Here is a 17,885-nt window from a genome sequence, read left to right as displayed (position 1 = left end):
CAGAAAATGAATAGGCTATATGTTACTCCATGTCAAAATATTTATTATTTAGGATAAAATTTGATCAAACTTTAAAACTTTTGAGTGACAATAATTTTTTAAATGGTTAGTTTAAATACAAGACAAATGATACATATAAATTATCCTCAAATTTTAATATCATAAATGTATTAGGTTTTATAAATTTATTATAACACAAAATTGATCACCAGAATTTTAGAAATTTGATAAAATTTTGTCTTAAAGGATAAATATATTTTTACCAAGGGAGAATTTGATTTTGTAATAGTTCTCTAAGGTTACAAAAATATATATAACTGTGTAAAGTTAAAAAGTTTTTGAAGAAACTTCTACTTAGAAGCCAATGGCAAAGAATAAATTACTAGCTAAGCCAATGTTTCAGGTCTTAAAGAAAAGTTTTCAAATAACCTCTGCAAAGAGAATTTTAAGTCATATCAAAGTAATATCAGGAATTGAATCACTACTCTTCCACACTTCTATTTGTATTGCAACGTAATAAAAGTCGTGGTCACTACTCAGTTAATGTTTATTTCAAGAAGAGAGTAGTTTTCATTTTATATATAAGAAAACATAGTACGTGCTAAGCGGTAGCTAGTAGTCATATGGTTACGATATACAAGCCATGTCTAAAGTTTATCAGATTAAACATGCATTTTAAGTTATGATAATTAGGCATGCTTGATGTTTGAATGAAGATGTTTTATAACTCCTATTGTATAAGGTCATTCTTAATCTAAGTTTCATGGACACGATTACCTAGAGTGACATGTCATCTAAAAAGTTTGAAAGTAGGATAAAACACAACTCTCTCATCTATTGTTGTTTTTTTCCAGGCTACATGCAAGACGCAAGTTGTCTAGGTAACAGTGCACAGAAGGTTTTATCTCTATGAAACTCATTTTATCTCTCTTTTCATTAATATTTTGTCACATCATCAAAAATATCTACATGACACTCTATTTATTGTCCATGAAACTTCCATTAAGATTGGTCTAAGCGATGAGTTGGGTTGTTAGTTATGTTTGATGCTTGTTTTGAACGAATAATATTATTTTCAGATGGTAAACATGGAAAATAAGGTATAAGTAGTGGTTAATTTTAATTTCTACAGTAGTAAAGACAGGAAATAGAGGGATTTGTAGAATTTATTTTAAGCTTTGACAATAATAAATATGGAAAGTCAAGAAAGCGTGTATTTTTTTCGTGAGACATAAGTAATGGCCACTATTTTAAATTCCTAGTGTAATAAACACGGAAAACCAAGAAATATTGTATTTTCTATTTTCTACTAAAGTAAAGGCGTGAAATCAGGAAAAATTGTGTCATTATTAATCACCATGTTTTTAAATTTCTAGTGTAATAAACGCGAGAAATCAAGAAATAATGTATTTTTCATTTCCTATTATAGTAAAGACGTGAAATTTTAATCTCACGCGACATAAGTGTATTAGAGTCGGACATGTATCGATACGCTAAAAGCCATAAGTTCCTAACACTGCACCAAACACACCTACAAACAAAACTAGTCCGTGTGAAATAATTAAGCTTTAAACATAAATAAGACCATAAATAGGCAATTCTATGATTCTATCAAAGAAACAAGTGAGGGTTTATGCAAGTACCATCCTTCCCCAAACTGCTATAGGTATAGGTAACCCTAGCTAGCTTTCCCCTCTACCAACTCTGCCTTTTTCTGTGCTCGGGCAGGCTGGGCCGTGGAGTTGGCCCGGCCCACAAGCACACCACGCGCCCGCTCCGCCACTCGAAAAACCTCTCTAACCAACCCCACATCCAACACTCCATCACCGACACGTGGGCCCGTATTCCGTGGGACCCACGCGTCAGTGCCTCAAGGCCGGACGCGCCGACGCGCCGCGCCCCCTCGCGCGCCCGACTGACTGAACTGAGAAGTGAACGCGCCGCGCACCCCGACCGTTGCTCCAGATCCTCGCGTCTCCTTCCCAACCCCGCTCCTCCTCCTCCATTTCAAATCCCACCCCACTCGCACTCGCACGCCCCTCGCCGCCGCGCCTAGGGTTTCACGCGACGAAGGTAGGAAGCTTGGAGGGGCCATGGAGAAGTACGAGAAGCTGGAGAAGGTCGGGGAAGGGACGTACGGGAAGGTGTACAAGGCGCAGGACAGGGCGACGGGGCAGCTGGTGGCGCTGAAGAAGACGCGGCTGGAGATGGACGAGGAGGGGATCCCGCCCACCGCGCTGCGGGAGATCTCCCTCCTCCGCCTCCTCTCCCAGTCCGTCTACGTCGTCCGCCTCCTCTCCGTCGAGCAGGCCACCAAGAACGGCAAGCCCGTGCTCTACCTCGTCTTCGAGTTCCTCGACACCGACCTCAAGAAGTTCGTCGACGCCTTCCGCAAGGGGCCCAACCCACGCCCGCTCCCCACCAACGTCATCAAGGTTAATCATTTTTTTATTTATTAAAATGCTTCATGTGGTTCTTCGTCTTAATTACCGCTCGGTTCATTCACCTCGTTCCAGCCCAAATATGTTGTCTTGCCCCTCAGTGAATATCCCGTTTACTCATGTTTAGTACTGTACTAGAAATTAATCACTGTGACTTTTTTCAAATTATACATCTTTTCAGTTTTCTTTCACCAAATACTGAGCAATGTAACTGTGGAAGTGTGGATTAAAAATGCATGATAGAAAAGCTTTTGAACAATCCAAATAGCTATTTTTTCTTATTTCTGATTGTTGACAGGTTTTCCCTTTGATTAAGGTAAGAACTCTTTTAACAGAGCGCTAACCGGTTAATCTTTCCATGGTTAGAGTTTCTGTAAAGCTGAACCATATGTAGTTGTTTTTGCAGTATGCAGTCTCAGTTCTCTAACTGCACAGAATTCACAGTCGTATATATATGCTTATTTCTATTTCACAATAACAGTGCACTTGAGCCGCGTTAGTTCTCTGCTACTTTTGTATGGCAGTGACAAAAAAAAAAGACTAACTTTTTTTCCAATTCCATGTAGAACTTCTTGTATCAGTTATGCAAAGGAGTTGCACATTGCCACAGCCATGGTGTCCTTCACCGGTTGGACTCTATTCTCTTACTGTGATTTTTATTGTTGGTCTTACCAACCCCATTTGTAGTTGCTGCTGCCATGTTTTATGCTTATTCCTTCTCAATTTGTAGCGATTTAAAGCCACAAAACCTGTTGGTTGACAAGGAAAAGGGGATACTGAAAATTGCAGATCTTGGGCTAGGGAGGGCGTTCACTGTTCCTATGAAAAGCTACACACATGAGGTAATGTTTACACATGTTGTCTGGGCTAAATTCTGAACAAGTGAACATGCTCTAGTGATGTTCATGTATGTTGTGTTGCAGATTGTGACTCTTTGGTATAGAGCTCCTGAAGTTTTGCTTGGATCAACACATTACTCAACCGGTGTTGACATCTGGTCCGTTGGATGCATCTTCGGTATGCTCCTTTTGATCTTCGTTATGGCTTATGGGACACTTTACTCTTGCATTTGAGAACCAAAACTACAACCTGGATTCAACTTTTAAATGAATGCACTAGCAGATGCATGGTGACCTGTTTATATCAATGTGTGCATGTACTACTCCTTGAAACTTGAAATGAGAAGGTAGATGTGCACCGGCAGTTCTAAAGTCTTCCATTTGCGCCTTATGAAGTATTCTTTCATTGGAATAAATATGAATATTTAAGCTCCAGTTTATCAAGGATTTCTTTAGTTTTAAATAACCGTGCATTGTTGACCTCCAATTTGCTATCATGATCTCCGAATTTCTCACTGACTAAATAGCAATATATCCTTATTTTGCTTAAATTTTTTCCCTTGTTTAAACATAATGCCTCATTTTGATTCTTGTACTGTTCGATACAGCTGAAATGGTCAGAAGACAAGCACTTTTTCCAGGTGACTCTGAGTTGCAACAGTTGCTTCACATTTTCAGGTATTTCTTCTGCTTTTCATGATTAGCAAGAAGTGCGGTTACCATAATATGAGTTCATTGCCTAACTGCTAGGACAGTGCAATAGTGATTTGATAATCCTATAGTTATTTTTTTATGGAATAATCCTATAGTTGTTGCTGTAGACGATTTTAAATTTCGTAAGTCCATGTTTGATATATTCTGAACATATAGCGGTGCGTGATGAAATTTTGCCATGCTAGAATTTCATAAACAACTTTCTGCAGCATTTGATAGCTTGCCTAGTCTGTATATGTTACGGTAATTTATATAGTAAGTGTTGTGCATTACGCCATTTACTAAAACCGGCTTCTTAATAGGTTGCTCGGAACTCCTAATGAGGAGCAGTGGCCCGGAGTAACTGATTTGAGGGACTGGCATGAGTTTCCCCAGTGGAAGCCACAGAGTTTGGAACGTTCTGTTCCATCACTAGAACCTGAAGGAGTGGACCTATTATCGGTAATTAATGCTGGTTTTCCATTTTCTCGGTGTTGAAAATTATTTGGGCTGTTTGATAATTTGAAATTCTCTTCAATTTAATAGCTTTCAAACGGATCTTTTATGCATAATTTTGGCTGGCGTTAAATTATGCCTTCTTCTCTTGATTTTTAAATTGTGTTAAGTTTAATAGCTTTCAACAATATATGAGGTGGTAATATTGTGAATAACTTCTTGCAGAAAATGCTCCAGTATGATCCGGCAAATCGGATCTCAGCAAAGTCTGCAATGGAGCATCCCTACTTTGACAGCCTCGACAAGTCTCAGTTCTAAGTATGCCGTGTGATTGACAAAGTCCCTGTTCTGTTGTGTCATTTGATTCTGAACGTGTTGCTGTCTACTTTGTGATCCAACAAGGAAATGTGTTTGCCATCTAGGCAACTTGAACACATTTTGAATGTAAAATGGGTATGTTTTTCTATGCCATGGCATATATGTATTATTATGGACAAGAAGGTTGCAATATATTATTTGCATGTTTAGCTTTTACAGAAGTGTTGCGCCGCGCCAGACACCTGCAATGATCCATTAGTTGTTTAGATTATCAAATTAAATTTTGTCTAATATGCAGAAGTGAAAATACAAATGCTAGCCAAAAGAGAACCCCGGAACTGGTGGCGAGTAATTCTCTCAAAAACACTGTAGTTGAAAATTGATGTGAGCATTCTCCCTTAGCTTAAAATAATTGTAATTACTTGGAAACTATAGGAACCACGTAATGCAAAGTTGAGAAACTAGGTGGTGTACTCTAATCACATTTATATAGTACTAGCTCTGTTTTATAATGTAAAATATTTGACTTTTTTTAACGATCATTCGTCTTACTTTAAAAAATTTAGTACAAATATTAAAAATAACAAATTGTGCTTAAAGTTCTTTTGATAATAAAGTAAGTCATAACAAAATAAATGATATTTTCATAATTTTGAATAAGATAAATAGTCAGATATTATAAAAAAATCAAATATCTTAAATTATAAAACGGGGAGTACGAACAAAAGAGTACACCATTAAAAAAAGGCACATGAAGGGAACAAATGAGTGCAGCATTAAAAAAGCACGTGAAGGGGTCATTGTTTGACTTTTTCATAAAAAATTGGCCAAACGAAATATTTATAAATAAAAAATAATTTATAAATAAAAATTTTATATGTGTTTTTAGCGATGTAAAAGTCAAGATTAAAAATAAACTATTATGAAAAATCTATAAAATTTACCTTAAAAAGTTAGAAATTTAAATTTTAGCTTATAAACGTGAGCAAAAGAGATAAGATGAAGTTGAATATCACCTGGAAAGGAGTCAAACGAAGCACAAATCAAAATCTTTGCGTTCGCCCAAATGAAAACATTTGAGCTTATGTAAGCCGTGTTCGTTTAAGAGGGTGTAAGTTAACTTATTCCGGCATAGAAAACGTAGTAATATATTAGTACATGATTAATTAATTATTAATTATTAAAAAATATAAAATAAATTAATATGATTTTTTTAAAGCAACTTTTTTATAGTAAATTTTTGCAAAAAAAAAAAAGGTTAACCTAGAGAGAGAGCAACGAATGCGGCCATTGCTCTGTCTTACTCCTTGCTACTACATGCAACGATAGCCCCGCAGAAGGTTTTCCATTGTGAATTTTATTTGGCAATTGGCCAAAGCTGGATACTAATATGACTAACTTAGCACCTGGCACAGCTCTATATGTTGCCAACTGAATTTGCGCTCTTGCAAAATTTAGCTTCATCGCTCTATATCTTCATTTATTGATAAGCCTATCCTGGAATTTCACACCTATTTTCTCGTTTCTGTACCATCTATAATTATAGAGCATATATTGGTATCCACAGTTATAGAGCATCTACAAGTTATGGTTTGCTTAATAAATAAAAACTTGATGATACCCGGCATGCCGCGGAAATATATGGATATGACATAAGCAAATAAGTAAATTAATTGTTTATCAGATATAACTATTATCGAGTGTAAACTTTTATATGCTTCTATATTTATATATGCATATAAAATTAAATTGGATGAATGGAATGATTATCCCTATTTAGGGAAATTTGCAAAGGTGTTATTATAATTTTGTAAAATTATAGATATACCATTTATGTCTCATTGACATGTAGGACCCACATGAGTCAGGATGACATATCTTTAATTTTACAAAATTATAATAGCATCCTTGCAATTATCCCTATTTAAAATTAATAGTATTAGTGTCGGATTAACTATTACATTAATAAGTTGTTAATGTGTATGAAATATGGATGGTTTTTATTAAAGCACGAGAGAGATCTGAAGGTTATTATTCTAGATCAGATTGGCTCAATACATTTTGAGTCTTAGGTAACAAATAATTTTTTTTTACAATGTAAGACGTTTCAGTTAGATATATTGTTTATATATAAGATTTTTATTAGTACATATATAAATTTAAATAAAATTAAAAATTATTGCATTGTAAATTATAAAACGGAGGTGGTATATAATCCATGTGCTTGGCATCCATCCACAATTGATCAAAATCGGAGGAAGATATCCTACCGTAAGGAGCACCCACTTGCAACTGCGAGAACGGAAGGAGGAAGACAAGCGATTCTTCTGTCTCCGTACAATTGGGCCTCTCGCCGGAGGGCAAGCCCAGCCTTTCTCCATCAGGTCTTCCCTGACATGGCATCGAATCCAATCCGCCGCCGCCGCCGCCGTCGAGGAGCCCCGGCAAGATACCGGATCCGGCGAGGTAGAGCCACGTCCCCTGCGGTGCGGGCATCACATCACGTCTACCTGGAAATCACATCGCACCGGCGCCACCGCTAGCTGGCGCTACCAATGCCACGCCGCCGTTGACGAGGTCCGGCGAGAGCGAGCCCCCCGGCGTGGCAGCCCCAGTCCCCGTGCTTCGTCGTGCTCGTGCGGTCGTGCCTGCTTCAACGTGACATGGCGCCGGTGCCCGGTGCCGCCATCGCGACGACGAGAGCCCGTGAACGATGAAGACTTGCGATGGATGGATATACGATCGCGGTCGCGTGTTCACAGTGCACGATTAAAACTCTTTCTTTTAACGCCGTTTGTTTGGACTTTTACCCAGGGGTTATTGTTTATCTTTTTTGGGAAAAAAATTATGAAAAAATATTTATATGTATTTAAAATAAACTAGCATGAAAACCCTTAAAATCAACTCCAAATTTAAATGTAGAGCATAAAGAGAAGAAAAGATTAGGGTGGTAGCTTCGATATTAACGCATTAAGCTTTAACTAAAATCGGATTCCAACGGTTGCAGCGAAATGGATGTAGCTAAGTTGCCCGTAAATCAAAATTGAAGCGTAAAATCATGACTACGATCAGTCGTTCATTCGTATTTGCAAGGCTGAACCCATTGGAAGCTTCAAATGGTTGAAGAATGTTCTGGAAAAAAATAAGCTCTAAATGGTTAAAGCTAGTTCTGGGGAAAAAAAAAAAGGTACGTCAAACAGAGTGTTCTGGAAATGGTTCAACTGAACGGACCCAAGTAAACGAAATTCGGGCACTCACATCCTACGATTGCAGAAATGCAGAGCAGACAATGCAAATGATTCATGCAGGAAGCTGGCGAGAACAGCTGATTGGGTTATCCCATGCAAGATTAAAACAAAAATAAAGAAAACAAAATCACCAAAGAGAGCCAGACAAACACATTTTAGTAAATATCCAAACAGTCACGCCTCACATAATTAAGATAATCGACAGCTCCAGGTTGACAACCAAAAACTGAAGGAAATAGGTTCAATGCGCAGAGTGCAGAACATAAACAAAAATGCCTGTTGCAACTTGCAAGACTACAGGTAAACTTAAATGCCATATGGAGTTTGCTTGGCAGCATAAGGATAGAACTACGGTGATGGGCTACACTCTTCACTCGTCATCCTCTTCCTCATCATCATCAGCACCAGCAGAGGAGTTGAGAGCATTCAACCTTTCGACGAGCCTAGCCTTCCTCTGCTCGTAGGTCAGCTTCTTAAGGTTGTACCTGCAACAAAGAAGCGTGTTAATTACAATCATAGCTGAGCATAATATACAATGTTAGACTAGAATCATCAGAAAGCAAGGTTGTACCTCTTGTGGGTGGTTGGTGGCTTCTTGGTCGATTTGGCCATGGTAGGATCAGCGCGAATGGCAGCATGAACCTTCTTGTAGAGTGCCTCCATGCCATCAGCGTCAATTCCTCTCTTCAGGTACTCACTGAAGTGGGCTTGGTATTTCTCCGGTTCTTCCTCCGCCATAGACTGAAACAGGTACATGATGAATTTAATAATGGTGAGAACCAAAATAAAGCTGATTCAGAGCAAGCAGTAACAAATACCGTTCAGGCAGTATTTTAACTGTCTATTTTGAGTTTTGATCAACTACAGATTTTTAGGTTTCGCCAAAAAAATATTCTAACCCCTCTTCAAAGTGTAAGACATTTGCGGTCAATGTTAGAAGTCCAAAAATGATATTGCAGTATTTCAGCCTACTTGGTTTTATTGCTCTATTCAACTTCATAAAAATAAAGTTTGCTTCAAAATTCCCCTAAATTAACATGGCCAACATTAAAATAGAACTACAGAGCAGAGCTAATAGTAGTTCACCCTCATGTAGTCAGCCACATGGCCACCAAAGATGTACTTGCGGTGAATATCAGCATCAAGGTTCTTCTCATCCTTCTTGAAACCAGCAAACCTCTTGTCACTGTGAGGAATGTCAAGACCACCATCCAAAGCACCCTGCAGCAGAAAGTATAATTATATCCAGATGAGCTCCCACAGATCAATAATTACTAGACCACAGTAATAACAGTGTCAAATGATAAACTGATAAGAAATACAGAGAGAAATGGACACTTTTCTAAAAAAATATAGAACAAAGGAGAACAAATCATGCGGTAGGTTCGTTTCTAGCCAGCTATAGAATAACAAGCAGACAGCATTACTGAAGCAAATCAAACCTTCAGGGCACCAAAGACACGGTTTCCAGTAGTGGTCCTAATGAGACCAACGTCCAAGAGAGCACGGAAAGGCCTCCTTTCATCAGCTGGTTCAACATAGTAGTCCTCCCCAGTAGCCTGAACAAAGGAATAATCATCATTACACATCAGGAATAGGATGAGCTTACAAAGATGAAAAGATCTCGGTAATAGTTATATTTGTACCTCAACATTGCCCTCATACTCTTGGTCCAAACCACGGATCTTGAGCACACGGCGAGCCAAGAGCAAGCCAGTGCAGTAGGCTGCACAATGCATTAAAGCAAAGGAATTAAGTTGCATGCATACAACAAGACAAACAAGCATTATTCACATTGATTCAGTGGAGGAAATCTACCTGCCGCATAGTTCGTGAGACCAGCCTCAAGACCATATCGAGGCAGCTCATGGGAATACGCTGCTGCCATCACAATGTCACCGGCAATGGTAGCATAAACGATCTGAGCTGTGATATCTTTGTTTGTCTAATGTACAATTAAGGCTCACAGTATATATACAATAATAAAATATGATAGTGTGGTAATGAGAATTGAAACAATAAATAACATAAAGGGAATTCAAAGGATACAAATCTCACAACAAACCGGTACTTGGGAGTATTGTACTTGTTTTTATCCTGATTGGTGAGCCTAATCCTGGCCCTGTAATCAGTCTTTCCCTCTGCAAACAATCGAAAAATCAGTTTAAGCAATCAAAATCTTGCATCTTTTAACATATAAGGATTAAACTAAACATACGCCTCCGTCTCTTGAACTTGACTTGGAAACGCTTGAAGTAGGCATGGGTCTTCTGGGTCTTGACAAACCCTCCCTGGAGAAACATTTAAGGGGTGAATTAAGCATAATATTTTTCAGCAAACATGTGAAGCCGACGAGTTATGCATCGCTCCGGAAATTCTAAACTAAAAAAAGAACATTTGCAAGATCATCAAGCAGGTAGCTGCCGTATTGCAATCACGAGACGATTGATCACCCTAGCGTTCATCATCCTAAAACTTCTAGATCCCATGCGTAAGAATTTTTTGTTGGTTTTAGCAGCTAAACGCTATCGACCATCTAGTTCACTACTGAGAACACACGGAGTGGATCTACCGGACAAAACAATCAAAGATGGAATGAACTACCTTAAAATGCTACCGATACGAGATGCTAAACAGCAATCACAAACCAAACGGGAAGGAAGACAACCGAAATGGCACGGAATGCCATCTTCACTGCAGAGTGCCATAGATCTCTACCGCTACCGAACCGAATGAATCCCACGAAACCAGAATCAAATCCTACGCCACAAACCAAACAACTTCGCAGCCCGCGCCGAACCACCCACCTAGCTACCACCAGCGCCACCGCCACCTTAGAACCTGACGAACCAAAACTGCGACGCAGCAAGCAACCGATTCGCGCGCGGGGGTGGTCGCCGTCAGGAGGGTAGAGAGGCTCGAGGGTCTTACCATGTCGCTCCCCTGCGGTGGATGCTCCGCGGCGGCGGCGGCGGCGGCGGCGGCGGCGGGTGGAGGAGCGAGGAGAGGGAGAGGTGGGAGAAGGGGAAGGGTAGGGTTTATATCGGCGGCGGCCCTCGAGCCCTTTTATTCATCTCTCCGAGAAACCCTAGACTCGCGCGCGCATCGGACGGACGGATGCGGTGGAGGGGTGGATCGGACGGTCGAGATCGGCTCGAGGGGTTGTTCTCCCGCGCCTGGATGGGCCTCCCAGTTGGTGGGCCTGATAGATGATGCCTCGGTTATGGGCTTATGGCCCATTTAAGTTTACGGAAAGGGAATGGACCTCCTGCAGGCTGCAGTAGATGGGCCTGAAGAATAGCGTAGTCCATTCTAGAATTGGATGGGCTAATGACTTTGACAGTCCAGAAAGTCGCCGAATTGGGATTTTTTTTTTATATATCTTGTAATTGAAAATTAACCTAACTAGTAGTGTGCCCGCGTATTTGCGTGGCTAGATTCTATTTTTCTAGTTCTATTTCCTCATTCTGCCCTTCAAGCTCTAAGGCGAGCTCTTGATTGTTGGCTAGTATTTTTCTCTCAAACATGCGAGAGAGGGAGATAGAGAGTTGAACTCACCTCCGTTCTCATTAGGGATGGCAATGGTCCAAATCCCGATCCTCGACGGATAAAAACTCTATTAGGATTGAAAACGAGATACTCATGGGGCTAATATTGGCTTAAAAGTACCCCCGTCAGATAAGACAGGGACGGGTACGTTCCTAGGCTCTCCGTCCCCATGGTACCCATATAAAGTGTGAATATATACCTAACTTAACATGTAGCCCATTAAATATAGCCCATTAGGCCTTGATAGAAAATAGAAACCCTAGCTCACAGTAACCCGGCCCAAGCGGGCAAGCCGAGTCTGTGCGCCACGGTGCCGCTTTCTCTCATTCTCTCTCTGGTTCTCTTCATCGCTGGAACCGTCGGCAGGTGCAGTCGCTTGCTGCGCCGCCGTCGTCGCCCTAGGTCGGGTATGGACACCCATTGGGTAACTCGTTCCCTCCTGGAGATGGGGATGGGGACAGGGACGGGGAGAAATTAATCCTCCCCTGTTTGTGGGGATGGGGACGGGCATATTTCTTTTCCATAGGGACGGGGACGGAGTGATAAAACTCGACGGGTGCAGCCCCATTGCCATCCCTAGTTCTCATCCATACATACTCGTATGCTATTTTTCTACTTTTACTTCTCAAAAGTCACGACGCAAAATACATATACATTTTTCTTTTGTTTCTTACTCCTCCCATCATCCTCCCATTTCTTTCCTCCTCCATATCAGGCCACCCAAGCGTATAGCCATGGGTTTTTTTATAAAAGCTCAACAAACTCATACCCGCTGATATTATTTTATACCGCCAGTGCCATTGCTCCTCGGCCTGCCCGCTACCATGCTCCAGCTATCATGTCACCCCACCCTTGTCTTGCCATTCACTCTAAACATTACTATCCTCAAGATCACTCGCTACCGTTGTGTCCTTGTTCTCGTATGTTACACAATGCCCTTGAGTTCAACTGTGGTTGCTGCATCCTTTGATACCGCTTACCACAACCGTTGCTGCTACCCTTGGGCATCATCATGTTGCTGTGCTCTTGAGCTTGGCATTGAAGCTCATCTATAGTGGCTGGGCCCTCAAGTTTGTTCCCAATCGGCGCATTCCTTGATTTGGTTTCACGCTATCGCTAGTGTGATGCATGGTTCAGTATTGTTTTACCATACGTGTATAGTAGAGCTATTCACTCCTCCATTATCATAATATTTGTTTCTATAATAGTGCATTGTTTTAGTTTAGAATTGGACGCATATAAAATATTTTACAAATAAAAAGCAAAACGATATATTTTTAGAACATCCATCCTATCCTCTATTTTTTATGTTATCCATATTTTGTTCTCTCTCCCTACTTAAAAGAGATATAAAGGATGTCATATATGAATGATCAGCTGGAGTAAAAAAAATAAAGTATGAAAGTGTTTTAGATGATGATCCAAAAGATATGGATGATCAAATTTAGATAAATTGTTGGGACTGCTGGTAGGTAGACTCTCCAATCAAGCCTTCTTCGGTCTAGTGTTTTTCTGCTCACACCTTTCCTACCCCGGTGTACGAAAGTTGCGTGCATCGGCGAGGCAACGACCAGCACAGAAGAAACGGCGAAAAGCGACCGGACACGAACATGTGGTGGCGTGGCCGCTCGGGCAGCGACGCGCGCGGGGCCAGAATCCACCAACACCAATCCGCGCGACCCCCGCATCGGCGATCACCAAATCCGCACCCCCGCCACACGTCCCAGATCAACCGCCTCTTCCTTCCACACACGCGCGCGCGCAGCGCCACGCCGCGCCGCGCCACGACGAGCGCGCGCCAACCCACACCAAACCAAACGGATAGCAGCGGCGAGCTGAATGCTGCCGCCTACTGCCCTGCTGCCCCCCTAGCCCGCCATGCTGCCACCCGTCGTCTCCGCGGCGCCCGCCTGCTCCCCGCTCTGCCCCGTCGCGACGGCGTCGGTGGCCCACGCCGCCGCGCCGGCGCTGCGCGGGAGGGTGGAGGTGGCCGCGCTCAGGTCCTACGCCGCCGACCCGCTCGCCGCCCGGGTGCCCGACCGCCCGCTGCTCGCCGACTCGTCCATCCTCTCCCCCTACTCCGCCTCCCCCGACGACATCGCGCGGGGGCTCGCCGCCGGGGAGGCGCCCAGCGCGGATGCCGCCGCCGCCGCCGCCGACGCGCTCTGCTGCGGCGGCGGGGTCGAGCCGCCGCCGCTGACGGCCGTCTCCGACCTCGCCGGGGACGCGGCCGTCAACGACGCCGCGGAGCGGGCCCTGCTGGACGCGCCGGTGCCCTCCACGTTCCCGGCCGACGCGTCCGACGCCGAGGCCGCCGTCGCGAGGTTCGTCGACTCCGTCGGGAAGAAGGTCTTCCAGGCGGAGGACGCGCTCACCGAAGGGTACGACAAGCTGCGGCTGTCGGCGTATGAGGCGCTCGGCGCCTGGAGGAAGTCCGTCGACGGAGCGATTGGCGGCCTCACGGCGTCGGTGGACGCCACCAAGAAGCAGGCCGCCGGTGGGGTGACGGACGCTTCCGGTGCGTTGCAGGACAAGGTGGCCGGAGCTGGTGCCGTGGCTGCTGACGTCCTTAGGAAGGCCATCGTTGCCGCCGAGGATTCACTGGGCAGTGCTGCCACTTCTGTTGGATATTACTATGGATCAGCGAAATCGGCATTGCCACCGAATGTGAAAGATTTGCTCAACTCCTCCGAGGAGAAAGCTAGCCTAGTGTTGAAACCGATTGGAGGTGCCCTTCAACAGGTAAATCGGTATTTTCTTCGTCCCGAGATAACTTCATCTTTCTAATTTAGGCGTAGCAAGAACCTGACTTTTCTGCTTGATACGAAGGTGTAACATTTTCCTGAAACACCTCAATTTGTTGCTGTGTGATTCAGGTATATGTAATCGTTGAAGGTATTGAAAAGAATGTTGGTTTGGACCCAAGTGATCCTATTGTTCAATTGGCAGTTCTTCTTGGAGGTTCAACGACAATCGGGTAAATGAGATTTTTTTTCCTTTGCCGTTTATATAGCTTACATGTTCATTCCATATCTTAATCTGGCTATGTTGTAGGTTATCTTATTGGCTCTTCGCATATGGCGGTTACTCTGGAGACTTGTCACCCGAGTCCACACTAGAGCTATTGAGAAATGATGACAAAGCCGTACTTATTGATGTTCGGTCTGAGGCAAGAGATTGTAAATCTCACTGGCCTTTTCTTTCTTTAATGTCTTTCTTCATCATCTGAATCCGGTCCGTGATATATTCTGCAAACGGTAGAAAAGATAGGATTATTTGTTGGCCACCTGCGTCTCATTGCCAATGTAGAAAGGTTTAATCCAGACAAGCCCTTTAATATAAACATTTTTAGTACTGTATCACTACAGCTCTTTGTTGTTTTTTTCTCTAGAGCTTTAGAGTAGAAGCTTACATGTACCTTAGCCTCAAGTGTTTGATTTATCATTAGCATTTGGAAAACAGCTTATCATCAATTCGTTTTTTGTAGGACTTGAGAGTGAAAGATGGAATTCCAGATCTACGCCGTGCAGCTAGGTCTAAATATGCAACTGCTGCTTCACCAGAGGTGTGTATTGTTTGAACTAGAGATCTGGCGTGCCACTGCTCATTGATTGGTGGACAATTTATATGTCTAATCAACCTGAACTCAGTTCCAAATTTATATGCATATCCGTAAGGATTGAAGTTTATATGTAATGAGATCATTTTTGTTGGAATAATATTAGGAGTTATTTTCATATTTTTTCTATAAAGAGAAAACTGGAAACTACACTAATGGCCAGCTATGGCAGCAGGCAGCCTTGTCTATTTCAAATGGGTGAGAGTACAAAATAAATTTTGTCTGATATTAAGTTCACATATCTTTTTAGATTAAAGGTTCAGTAAAGAAGCAACTTAAAGGTGGAAGGGATGTTGATGACGCGTTGCTTGCGGTTGTCATCCGCAACTTGAAGTTGGTTAAAGTATGATGTTTAACTGTAACTTGGATTGCCATGGTCATTCTGAAATTTATTTGCAGAAGTGAATTATTGTTTCCATCTGCTTTTATAGGGTGATTCAAAGGTTATAATTATGGATGCTAACGGAAGCCGATCAAAGGCCATTGCTAGGTTACTGAAGAAACTTGGTGTGCAGGTAAATATCAATGCAGTTTTTGTTCCCAACAGTGTTTCATTTTCATTGATCCATATCCTGCCTAAATTTGAACATTTTGTTGGCAGCGACCTTACCTTGTTAAAGGTGGTTTCCAATCTTGGGCAAAGAACCTTCGTGTGAAAGAATTGAAACCCGAGACTGCATTAACAGTAATAAATGAGGTAAAAGTTTAGACCAAAAACTCATCTATGAATCAAAAGATGTGCCAGGTTTTGGCATCCATCTCAGTGTTTCTTTATTCCTTCCAAAATTGCATTTAGTTCTTTAATTGAACTACGACTTGATTTGATCGATCCCTATCTTACCATTTAAGTGAATTAATTGTGTACACGTTATTTCCTCACAAAATGCTGAATACTCATATTACCACTATGTAACAGAATACTACTTAGATATAGCACTTTTTGTTATCACTGTGTAGTAGTAATATCGATAACTAACAATATTGTTTTGAATGTGTACAGGACGCTGAGGAAATCCTTGAAGACATAAAGCCCACTCCAACACTTGTCCTTGGATCTCTTCTGGTACATTAATGATCCTATTACTCTCATTTTACTTTATTTTGCTTCTGTTGTCACACAGTAGTTGCTTCTTAATTTTACTTGACAAATTTCCCACTATATTCTGTAAAGAGTTGGTGCTGAAGTTATACTAAATGTATACATGGAATTTCTCCCTTTGTGCATTTGAAGCCTTATGTGCTAAATTCCTTCCTTTCTTATTTTGTTCTTCTGTGGCAGGGCCTCTCAGCAGCAGCATATGCTTTGCTAGGTAAGAAGGCTAGCAAAACATTAATGTGATTCTTACATATTGCACGCCATATACTCATACTATCATTTTGACAAATGTATGTTTATCTTCACATATAAGGGCATTGTCATATTGTCTTCTTTTCTTTTCTTTTTCCTGCTCTTTGAGCTCGTAATGCCTTTAGGATTTACAGTTACACACAAAGAGGACAGATTTAGCATCATTTTTCAACAGAAAGCGATGATGCATTCACAAGTATGGTATTTTAGGGGATTTGAGAAGGCATTGATTAGTGGAGAGTTTGCAGCTCGCTTTAAGCTCCATTTTGAATATTCCGTACCCTTGGGTAGCATTATAGGAGTAGAGGACAGTTCTGGTTTTTCTTTTTCCTTTTTTTTTTGCCATTTTAACTAAACATGCATCATTGATCTTTTTTTACTGGACACTCATCATTTGTATGTGCCATTTAACTTTTAAAATCTAGAAGGACAAACAGGTATAATCCAGCCACATCAAACTTGTATAGATTTTGTATATGTGAATGATTGATTTTGTTCTACATAACTGCAGAATGGGAGACGACTTTGCAGTACATTGGTGTTCTAGGCCTTGGTCTGGTTAGTGTTTCCGTTTTATATTCCTTTGTCCAGTTGCCTGGAAAGAAAAGCAATGCAACTTTGTGCTGTTTATATAACTCTTTCACTAAAAATTATCATGGCAAGTGACAACAACGCAGTTGACATGATATTCCTCTACTCTTGTAGACTATCTATCTGCGGTTCTCTACATACGAGGGTTCAGAGGATTTGCAGCAAGATCTAAAGTAAGTCCTAGCATCATCTGTTTTCGCGGTTGCGCATCTTTTGTACAGTTTACAAGCTTGCAGCTGAGGTGTTCAAAACCTGCCAATTTTCCAAAACCATAACCGAAAAAGAATAAACATTGCAATTTACAAGTTTTGTTTGGCCTCTCCCTGTGTTTTTGCTTGCCCCAGGCTGTTGCTTTCCCCGGTAAGAGTAGGCGCAGAGGCGTTCTCGTGGGCGGCCAAGAAGCTGGAGACGAACAGCGTTGGCCTCGCGACGTCTCCCTCGACGACGGCCGTCCAGGACCGGGTTCTCCAGGCTGCGGCGAAGCATGAGTCGCAGCCGCCTGACGCCGACGAGCCGCCGTCCACCAAGGCGGCGGACGGTTTGGTCTCTGAAGCATGAGAGCTTTTCTGTCTGTGGCCGGTGTGAGATCCAGATGAGATGATCACAATCTGTGCAGCTGAGTGAAGTCGTTAGCCAGTAGCCAAGCACCCAGTTAATTCGGTGAAAAAAAAGGAAATTTGATGTGTTCACCTATAGTTAATTGACGTTTGCCGCCGCGGTGACTTCCGGCAGTGTAAATTTATAAGCAGCATTCAACAATAACAAAACACACGTTAGTACAAA

At 42.0% G+C, this 17,885-nt stretch overlaps 3 protein-coding genes across 3 annotated transcripts; 2 read left to right on the top strand and 1 right to left on the bottom strand.

The window, feature by feature from the left end:
- The first annotated feature begins 2,026 nt into the window (after positions 1-2,026).
- On the top strand, positions 2,027-4,965 carry LOC102708388 (cyclin-dependent kinase B1-1). The gene is made up of 7 exons (XM_006645103.2): positions 2,027-2,435; positions 3,008-3,069; positions 3,172-3,283; positions 3,365-3,458; positions 3,889-3,958; positions 4,297-4,435; positions 4,655-4,965. Exons 1-7 carry the CDS (start codon positions 2,094-2,096, stop codon positions 4,745-4,747), a joined length of 912 nt encoding a protein of 303 aa, XP_006645166.1. The 5' UTR covers positions 2,027-2,093; the 3' UTR covers positions 4,748-4,965.
- A 3,191-nt stretch (positions 4,966-8,156) lies between these two features.
- Positions 8,157-11,019, bottom strand: LOC102707916 (60S ribosomal protein L5-2). Its single transcript, XM_006645102.3, has 9 exons — positions 10,927-11,019; positions 10,214-10,286; positions 10,045-10,136; positions 9,814-9,940; positions 9,642-9,721; positions 9,438-9,554; positions 9,082-9,216; positions 8,567-8,736; positions 8,157-8,480 (listed from the first exon to the last, which is right to left on the bottom strand). Exons 1-9 carry the CDS (start codon positions 10,927-10,929, stop codon positions 8,366-8,368), a joined length of 912 nt encoding a protein of 303 aa, XP_006645165.1. The 5' UTR covers positions 10,930-11,019; the 3' UTR covers positions 8,157-8,365.
- Positions 11,020-13,295: 2,276 nt separating this feature from the next.
- Positions 13,296-17,885, top strand: LOC102717766. Its single transcript, XM_006646498.3, has 12 exons — positions 13,296-14,286; positions 14,421-14,521; positions 14,599-14,713; positions 15,032-15,109; positions 15,414-15,506; positions 15,595-15,678; positions 15,765-15,860; positions 16,164-16,226; positions 16,443-16,473; positions 17,023-17,069; positions 17,217-17,275; positions 17,447-17,885. The coding sequence occupies exons 1-12, from the start codon at positions 13,423-13,425 to the stop codon at positions 17,658-17,660; spliced, it is 1,845 nt and encodes a 614-aa protein (XP_006646561.2). The 5' UTR covers positions 13,296-13,422; the 3' UTR covers positions 17,661-17,885.

Source organism: Oryza brachyantha, chromosome 1 (assembly GCF_000231095.2).
Source record: "Oryza brachyantha chromosome 1, ObraRS2, whole genome shotgun sequence".
NCBI lineage: Eukaryota > Viridiplantae > Streptophyta > Magnoliopsida > Poales > Poaceae > Oryza > Oryza brachyantha.
This window is presented reverse-complemented; position numbering and strand designations above follow the sequence as displayed.

Bases quoted from the DNA above. Each gene is read 5' to 3' on its own strand.
- LOC102707916 (XM_006645102.3), bottom strand. The intron at 9,941-10,044 runs GTATCCTTTGAA...ATTGTACATTAG, and splicing joins ACCGGTTTGTTGTGAGATTT to ACAAACAAAGATATCACAGC. The intron at 9,555-9,641 runs GTACAAATATAA...TCCTTTGTTCAG, and splicing joins AGTATGAGGGCAATGTTGAG to GCTACTGGGGAGGACTACTA.
- LOC102708388 (XM_006645103.2), top strand. From the start codon at position 2,094: ATGGAGAAGTACGAGAAGCTGGAGAAGGTCGGGGAAGGGACGTACGGG. The intron at 3,070-3,171 runs GTTGGACTCTAT...CTCAATTTGTAG, and splicing joins AGCCATGGTGTCCTTCACCG to CGATTTAAAGCCACAAAACC. The intron at 3,959-4,296 runs GTATTTCTTCTG...GCTTCTTAATAG, and splicing joins CAGTTGCTTCACATTTTCAG to GTTGCTCGGAACTCCTAATG.
- LOC102717766 (XM_006646498.3), top strand. From the start codon at position 13,423: ATGCTGCCACCCGTCGTCTCCGCGGCGCCCGCCTGCTCCCCGCTCTGC. The intron at 14,522-14,598 runs GTAAATGAGATT...GCTATGTTGTAG, and splicing joins GGAGGTTCAACGACAATCGG to GTTATCTTATTGGCTCTTCG. The intron at 17,276-17,446 runs GTAAGTCCTAGC...TGCTTGCCCCAG, and splicing joins GATTTGCAGCAAGATCTAAA to GCTGTTGCTTTCCCCGGTAA.